At 37.2% G+C, this 9,022-nt stretch overlaps 1 protein-coding gene across 1 annotated transcript; it reads right to left on the bottom strand.

Annotated features, from left to right (window-relative positions):
• Positions 1-989: 989 nt before the first annotated feature.
• On the bottom strand, positions 990-8,633 carry LOC148215786 (vomeronasal type-2 receptor 26-like). Its single transcript, XM_088142502.1, has 6 exons — positions 8,413-8,633; positions 7,128-7,419; positions 5,717-6,580; positions 4,169-4,396; positions 3,127-3,253; positions 990-1,891 (listed from the first exon to the last, which is right to left on the bottom strand). Exons 1-6 carry the CDS (start codon positions 8,631-8,633, stop codon positions 990-992), a joined length of 2,634 nt encoding a protein of 877 aa, XP_087998628.1.
• Positions 8,634-9,022: the final 389 nt, after the last annotated feature.

The following is a 9,022-nucleotide window of genomic DNA, read 5'->3' on the forward strand; positions in this document are numbered from 1 at the left end:
AAAGGACTGGAGACACAACATGGAACTTTGCTTCTATACATGATCACAGCTGCAAGACTGTTATACATGCAAAGATAGAAGAACTCACAAATACCTAGAGTGGAAGAATGGATTATTAAATTAATGGACTTGGCTCAAATGGCAAAGTTAACAGCGTTAATAAGAGACAATACTGTTTCCAAATTTGTCTCCTCATGGCAACGCTTCTTAGATTATGTGCTTGAGTGGGTTGGTTTGAGTGGGAGTCTTGAGTCTTTCTATCTATCCTCACTATCTTAGTTTTTGTCTTTTTTTTTAGTTCTTCTTTCTTTTCTATACTTTCTGATTTGTATTTTAACTGTGCTTTTTATATACAGTATCTTAATAAAAGTTTTATTTAAAAAAAAAAGTACAATGGAGTCTTCATTGCTCAAAAGTGAGCAGAGCTAAGGCATGGTAGTAGATACTGCTTAAGTGGGAGAGTGCATATAACACCTTCACATCAAGCAGCAGCTCCCTTAGCCCCGTAGCTCTATATTCACCTGCCTACACAATGAGCTTCAAAAAATAGGGGAAAAGAAAAATTTTGTGGACAAAATGCAACTCCTGATTACCACAGCTTAGAGTAACTGAGATCTAAAAAATGGTAGGAGTATTACACAAGAAGGATTTATTAAAAGAGGAATTGCAAATGTAATGATCCAGAATTGCAGTGGGGAATTAAAGGTATTAATTTAAAGACTGACAAGAAGGTGTTATTCTTAAAAAGGAGAACAGTGACAAATACATTTAGGAAACTTTGTGCATTTATATTTTCAAAAATTCATTTTTTTTTCCTTATCCACAATCTTTTTGCTGTATTGTCACAGAGTCTTTCCCAGATTCCTTGAAGAGAAGATAATATACAGTGAAATATTTTCATATAGGAGCAACACTAAGAAACATTAGAAAGAGGAGTGATCAAAAGATGCTAAATGAATTATGCATTAAAACAAAACACAAAAAGAACCTTATTTTTCTTTCCTTATTAAATGTTCCTTCTTGTTTGTTTCAGGCCTCAATAAAATGATATAGCATTTGGGGGAAAATATACATGCCAGTAAGCCAGCGCTGGAGGACAGGATGGAGAAGATCTCCACAGCTACCATGGATTTTCCTTTGGTGCTCAGGTAGGTTGGAACAAAGGACAGCCAAACGCTACAAAAGACCAACATGCTGAAAGTGATGAATTTGGCCTCATTGAAACTGTTGGGCAGCTTCCTGGCTTGGAAAGCTATATTAAAGCTGACGCTAGCCAGGAAACCCATGTAACCCAGGACACAGTAAAGCATGATCACTGAGCCCTCATTGCATTCCATTATGATTTCCCCCTTCAGTGAGTGCAGGTCTGTATCTGGGAAAGGAGGAGAGGTACTCAGCCACACTATGCAAATTCCCACCTGGATGAAGGAACCCAAAAGGACAATAGAATTGGCCAGTCCTTTCCCTACCCATTTCCTCATTCCAGAGCCTGGTTTGGTTGCCATGAAGGCCAGAATCACAGTCATGGTTTTTGCCAATATAGATGAAAGGGCCACTGAGAAGATTATGCCAAAAGTTGTTTGCCGCAGAAGGCACGTCACCTTTTCAGGCCTTCCGATGAAGAGGAAGGAGCAGAAGAAGCACAGAAGAAGGGAGAGGAGGAGGATACAAGTGAGACTCCGGTTGTTGGCTTTGACAATTGGAGTCTCTTGATGCATCCAAAAGATTCCAAGCACAACGATTGTGATCAAAGAGAAAATAATAGCCAATATAATAAAGACAATTCCTAAAGGATCCTCATAAGAGAGATAGTTCAATACTTTGGGAATACATTGATTGTGGATTTTGTTGGGATACTGATCTTCTGGACAGTTCATGCAGGCATCCATATCTGGAGAAAGAAAGAAGAAACCCTCTTTTTAATTAAATCAAAATGGGTATCAATCTGTAAGGCAACTACTGGCTTTGATACCTGTTACCTGTTCAATTAAGATAGGCTAGGAATTCTCCTTTTCTAACGTTACAGATACTTTAAATTCAAACCTGAAATATTCACTATTGTAAAAAGATTACAATGTTATAGATATCTATACGGTCTTTCTATGCCACCCAAAAATGTGAGAATTTTGTGAAATTCCTAGGAATTTATATGAATTATAAATTTGATCTAAGCTTTTTTTAAAAAAAACCAGTTGGTGTATTGCATTAAAATCTAAGTTTTTGGGTTTTTTTCTGTTCTTTTTTTGAGGGAGAATAAACAATAATAAATCTAATTTCTTCCATAAAAGCTCTTATTCATTCCTGCAGAAATTTCCTCATATACCTGGGTGAAGGGTAAACAGAGAGTATTGACTGAAAATAAGAAACAAAGGAAAATCTCTAATTAGCTCAAGATATTTTTTTTTACTTTTTCATATACCATCTAATTTTGGACAGGCAGCATTTACAGTTTCAAAGATATTTAAGTTTTTAGAAATAATATTATATCAATAGATCAACTTGATATTCAAATTTAAAGAATAGAAGGAACAAGAAATTTGAGGAGCCTGTTTTGTCTAAACAATGGAAAAGAATCTTAACAACAGTATTAAATGTTTTAATGTATCATAAAGTACTTTTGTTAGATACAATTGCATTTCTATTAAAAAAGAAAGATTAAACTCCCCTGTTGCTAGAAATACATACCCCATTACATGGGATCTGATATCCAAACAATAGAAATAGATTCCCCATGCTTTATTTTTTGCCTAGATACTCCTCCTTCGACATTGGAAGGATAGATATACAGCCAGATTGATCAGTGCATTGAAAACTTGATAAGACCTAGACCTACAGTATGTATTAATTCCTTTAAAATTCATTTATGTAAGAATGATTACAATACAATATGGTCATGATAACTCTTGCTTATAACTTTACTTACACATATACATGCTTAAGAAGCGGATGGATGGTTGGATGGATGGATGGATGGATGGATGGATGGATGGATGAATTTTATTTTCAGATTTTTTATTGCTTTGCTTTATATGTGCTGTTGTTTAAGTTGTACTTAAATAAAAAAAGGGCACCAGGCTGGATCTTTGCTAATTAGTTAGCCAAAGCACTCACATTTCTTTCTCCTACCTATTTTATCAGAGATCTGCTCTTCTGGACATGGCACGCAATCATAGCAGCAAAATTTCTCTCCCTCCTTCTTCCTCCTGCTGTAGCCTGGATAGCAGTGATCATTGCACATAGAGAGAGGCTGCACCTAAGAGAAATATGAATGAGAGAAACAGGGAATAAAACACCTGTATCAATAGAGCTTTTCCAAACAAGGAACCCGCAACTGGGATAGGAAGCAGAAGAAAATGAAATTGAGAAAAATTGAGATAATTGGAGGGAAATGGGATGGGGCTGTTTGGAGGTTCTAGCAGGAGAGGGAATACGCTATACGCTTGACCAAAGATCAGTACACTCCTTCTATATGGGATGGTTGTCCACTTCCACTGGGCATGCAGCTTCAGGATAGACCTATGAGGAGCACTGAGTGAGGAAGGGAACACCTGCCTCACCAGCCAGTTCAGGCAAATCAACCCTGGTGATCAATGGGGTGACAGATATCACAGCCAGATCGCCCTCATATCAGGGATGGATAACATGACTCAGGGATGGACAAAGTAATGTTAAAAAATTAATAATGGATAGGTTTCCCATTCTCCTCAAGATATACAGTTTAGAGACTCTTGAAATGCTTACTATCTAAACAAATAAGAATGGAAGTAAGTTATGCTATTTTCACGATCACACATACATTTGGGTTACTGCTAATGGGTTCCTTGTGTAATGCTCTTTCTGAAGATGTGTTTAGAGCAGATGCAAACTTTCTGAGCTGTCCAGGTTCTGGTGGGCCCAGAATGTTTCAATGCATAGCATGAACGTGGCACTAGCTATGTTGGCAATGCATAAGCCCAAGGTACAACTAGAAGCATTACTCTTAAAACCTGCCATGGACAGCTTTGTATTAATGTTCAATTGCATATAGAGAGGATGTTACACCTCATTATCTGGAAGGCTCCAGAACAGTCAAAATATCACTTCCTTCAATTACTGCCATGTATCTGACAATTGCTCCAAAGGAAGCTTTACCCTGATTTTTAGTTGAGAATTTGCAGCTTCTTCTCACCTCATTAAAGCTTCTGTGCCATACAATTTGATTGTCATTAAGAGTTAATTCTCTGCCTGGTGGAGCCTGAGTTTCCAAGGTTCCAACCTTGACTCGAGCAAAGGAATTATTGGCGAAAGTGATCCAGTTTACAACATCAAAACCCATGATTAATTCTCCGTTTTCATCAAAACTAAGAGTGTCTCCCACACTGTTGTTGAATACAATGCTTTTCAAGAAAGGGTGAAACTATATTTTTAAGAAATGAAAAAAAAGTTATAGCAAGGCTTTGAAATAGAGCAACTGCATAACACTATTTCGAATTGAACTATCTTGCTTTGAAAAATAGAGATGAAGATCTAGGATATCACAGATAATACATATTTTAAGATCACAGCCCCTCTCTTTCAGCTTGTACATATTGGATTCATGAACCACCATTATCCTCAGAGGTGTAGAGTGTAGGTTTCACTCAACCACTCATTAACATCTTAGCCCCTTTACTCAAAATACTTCTATGAATGAAGAAAAGCAGACATGCTGATTTTGCTGATTCTGCTTTGCAGTCATTCCTTGTCCTTCTCTAAATGTGCAAATGGAGAAATGCAATCACTCCTTGTCCTTCTCTATTCTTCCATTTGCAAATGGAGAAAGATTCCAAGCTCAACTGCTAGTCATCTGGCACTCGGAAAGCTGGGAAAAGCTTAAAGGAAGCAATTAGAAACAGTCAGGATACTAAAGAAAGTAGTTCCTCAAGCTAATGACATGACCTCTCTTGACTTAGTGAAGACAACTGCATGACCGTCAAACGTGTCAGCCAAAATATTAACTTCCGAGCTTCTCTGCCTCAAGGTCAATTTCCAGAAGTCATGTTGTCTATTTCCTATACCAATAATAATAAGTGTTATTACACATATCTCTTGCAAGAATTTTCAGGAGCATGAGGAAAATTAACTCACAAACTCTAAGGTCTAATTAGGCAAGCTGCAGTTTATGGGCTGTGTCGAATCTGAAAGCAACCCACAATGGACACTCAGCACTGCTGAAATTTCATAACAAAGTGACCAATATTTATTGGCATAGAAGGGTCATCTACAGTTGCTAACCTAAAATGAACCTTCGAAGACATGGTTTTTCTTTTTCTGCATTCTGAACATCCAAAATAGCACCTCAATAAGGCTTAATATATTATGCCCTCCCACTTTCACAACATCATTACATCATCAACCATGTTCTTTATGGCTTTTGGAAGCCATAACAAAATTAAAGACAAAAAGAACATTTCTTAGCAAAACCAACAAGGACTATCTTTGGATTAAGATTGTGGACTTAGTGAATTCTCTAGAATAGAGGTACGCTTCCTCCTACACCACAGAAAAGCTTTGCCACCATTGGAGATAGTCGTTATATTGTTTGATCTTATTTTCTGCTAACTAGGGAAGCAATGTCACTTCAAATAGCTTTACAGTGTTATGTAGCATCACTCCTAGTTGCATTCTTGGGAGTCAGAGAAACATGGTGGCCCTGTTAAAAACAACATGTTTGCGTATTGGAAATACAGTAACATACCTGCCATGGCTTTAAATAATGAACTCTCACTCTCTCTGTTTTCATTAATCTTCTATCTCTGGATCTGGACTTGAGTAAGACGTGCAAGGAATGTGCCATGATATAGACTGCATTGTAGATGTTATAGTTATGACCACTCATGTTCATTTCAAAAAATGTATTAGGCAGACTCTCTAACTTCTCATCCCCAGTACATAATAATTTGTTAACTTCATTTACATAGAAAACATGTAATGGGCAGTCAAATGCCTGCTCCCAGAAATTCTGAATGAAATTGTCTTCTTTTGCCCAGGATGGCCTCACAGTGTGAACAAATTCTTGGAATCCAGGTGGTTCTTTGGAGTGAACTGTGAATGAAAGGGCACCATGTAAACTCTGTATATCCCAAAGCCTCTGAATGGACAATGATTCAAAATTCCAATGGGTTGTAACAATCCACACTTTACCCAGAGTTGGTAATGAAGTAAAACTTGCTATAAAGATTATCATTCTCAGATTTTGCATAGCTGGTTTAGCTCCATATACAACACATACATGGACTTTTTGATCCATGAAAAGTTGCTCATGAAAAGTTGCCCTTTCCACTAAAAGTAAGCGTATATATTCATCCAAATAAGTCCTCTTTGGTGTTCTAAGTATGAAAGCATAGCAAATGTTGTTTTGGGAAAGCAACGGTACAATTTTCTGTAAAAAGAGGTCTCCATAGTCATCATCCACAGCCAAGAGCCCAATCCATGTCCAACCAAAATGCTGAAGTAACTGGATAACGCCAGTGTATTGATGGACTTCATTTGGGACCATTTGGTACAAGAATGGAAATATATTTTTGTCACCATGTACTGGTGTAAATGTTCCATAAGCAAGCTGAAAGGATATACGTAGCAAATAATCAGAAGCATTAAGAGAGAATACTAAACAACATCCATCTTCATCATAGCTAAGTGCACAATATGGGCACTCCAGTATTGCTAGAAATTCTGCAAACAGCTCACATGGGTTGCCTCTTTGTTTCTTCATGTTCATTTTAACTGATGGGAAAACACTTAAAACATAACACAAGATCCCAAGCCAGGCATTGATGATCTGTGAAAGAGTCTTCTTGCTTGACCACCTGAAGGGATTTAATCAGCAGGTAGAAGAGAGAGTATTTTCTGTAATGGCCGAATCTGTTTGGAACTCAATGCCAGTAAGTGTTTCACAATCTTCAGTAGTTTTGAGGGGACTGCAAAGAGCCCTCTATCTTTAAATATTTAATTATCCCTACAGTTTATTAATATTTATATTTTTAAAAATATACTCTACAGATTGTCCCCTCTAAAAGATTTAACTGTGAAAACTAGTCTTAAGGCATTTTAAAATGTAAGGATTTAAAGAAATTTGGGATTTCTAGGGATCCATCTCAAGGGCCTACCTGTGGAATCTTGTAGTTGGCTAGAATAGTGGCCATGATGGATGAGCCTTCTGTGAAACGTCCTCCAATGGCAGCAATAAACTTTTTCTTTGAATCACAGGTAAAGTTGGGAACAAATCTCTGGTGTGTAGAAAGTAGGCTCAAGGTTGCCTTATAGGTTATCCTTGCAGTGAAGTAGCTGTCCACAATGCGGAAACCCAATGTGATGTTCGATAAGAGTTTGGAATCCTTGTTGATCTCTTTGACCGCAAACACCAAAGCAAGGATTTGCTGATACTCTTTTAGCATAGAACTGCAACAAAAAGTACCAACTTAATTAAATAACATGAAGTGTTTTTTTAATACTCCTACCCTTTTTTAGATCTAGGGTACTCTAAGTTATAAACTAGTAGGCCATGAACTACAAAGAAGACCAAAGGACCAGCCTTACCAATCCCTGATAGACAAGAACCTCAGGCTGCAGTTACTGAAAGCCAGGAGAAGTGGTGGAGGAGACCCCAAGAAACACAATGTCCTCCTCTCTTCAAATAACCTAACCTCTTGAAAAAGGTTGCTTCCTCTTGTCCCATTGCTAGTGTTCGGGAAAAATCTCAATCCCAGTTCAGATGAGTGTCTGAAGGGACTGGGAGAAAGCAACACTTGTTCCTGCCTTGAGCTGATAAAATAATGTGGACCAATCCAAAAGAAGGAAAGTTGACTTTTTTTTTTTAATTTCCTGGAATAACTTACCTTTGCAAAAAAACAGGTTATGCCTAAGAATGACATATCAATTAAGCAATTTAAACAATATTAAATTCCCCGTAAAGTGACAGATAGTGTGCTTTGCTTTCTTTTCCAGAAGTTACTCTTATCTAATATGTAGCCCTATTATAGAATCTACTTTCCTCTCTCAGAAAATATTAAGTATTTCACAGTAACTTACTTGTGTTAAGATGTGCTGTGCTTTAGCTATGATTAGCTGAGTCTTGTATAATTGACAGATTAACAAATTGTCCTAAACTATTACAAAGGATGTATGAATCACAAAGGCTGCTTTCAGAAAACAGCTAGGTGAAAATCAGAGGAATCATATATGGATTTAGTGCAGTGTGTAAAGCCACATGGAATTTTCTACTCAGTAGCCATACTCAGTAGTTAGAGCTAACTAACTAACAGAAAATTCCCAATGGCACTGCGGTTATGAACATTTTCAAAGACTTATTACTTTATAACCCTGTTGCTCAACTTCTTTTCTCAATTATTTTCCATTTAATGGTCTGAAGAGAAGAAAAATAGAATTCCTTACACCACTTCACTGATCACCATCCGAGAGGGCTCTTCTGTGAAGGAAGGGCTGTTGTGAAAGAAGAAAGCTTGACTGGCAATTGCCCCAATGATAACATCTCCTGGCTGAGCAAATTGATGGGGTATAGGAAGTGGGTCATCAGGTATGGAACAATTGATAGCATCTGTCTTGCCTATGATATAGAATAGGAACAAAAGGAGCAACTTTGCTATCACTCCCATCCTACTTCTGACAATTCCCATCCAGAAAAAGATGCTCCTATCATGAAAAATATCGTGGTTCCACAACGTTATCCTGTGTGGCATCACTTTTAATTATCATTATATATAGACTGTTGCCACAATACCGGAATATTTCCTCCAAATTGATTCCTTTTTTTTTTTTTCACTGTTAGTTTTCAGTCTCTTTGCTTACATGTGTGGTTTATTCATGCTTTCAGCTGCTTCCACTGTTTAATGGTTTATTGTGCTTTGAACAAATATTCTCTCTCTCTCTCTCTCTCTCTCTATATATATATATACATACACACACACACACACACACACACATACATGCATAGACAAAGACACAGTATATATATATTTCTGTAGCTACTTTGAGATCCTCACTT

The sequence above is a fragment of the Python bivittatus genome, unplaced genomic scaffold (assembly GCF_059951505.1).
Source record: "Python bivittatus isolate LINGU-HERP-01145 unplaced genomic scaffold, Pbiv_v1 ctg000440_np1212, whole genome shotgun sequence".
Taxonomy (NCBI): domain Eukaryota; kingdom Metazoa; phylum Chordata; class Lepidosauria; order Squamata; family Pythonidae; genus Python; species Python bivittatus.

What these genes read in the sequence shown, in the direction of transcription:
- LOC148215786 (XM_088142502.1), bottom strand. Translation starts at nt 8,633, where the DNA reads ATGGGAGTGATAGCAAAGTTGCTCCTTTTGTTCCTATTCTATATCATA. An exon ending in ATTATTTAAAGCCATGGCAG is followed by an intron (nt 4,397 to 5,716) that starts GTATGTTACTGT and finishes TTAAAAATATAG; the next exon opens with TTTCACCCTTTCTTGAAAAG. An exon ending in GCAGATCTCTGATAAAATAG is followed by an intron (nt 1,892 to 3,126) that starts GTAGGAGAAAGA and finishes TTCTTTCTCCAG; the next exon opens with ATATGGATGCCTGCATGAAC.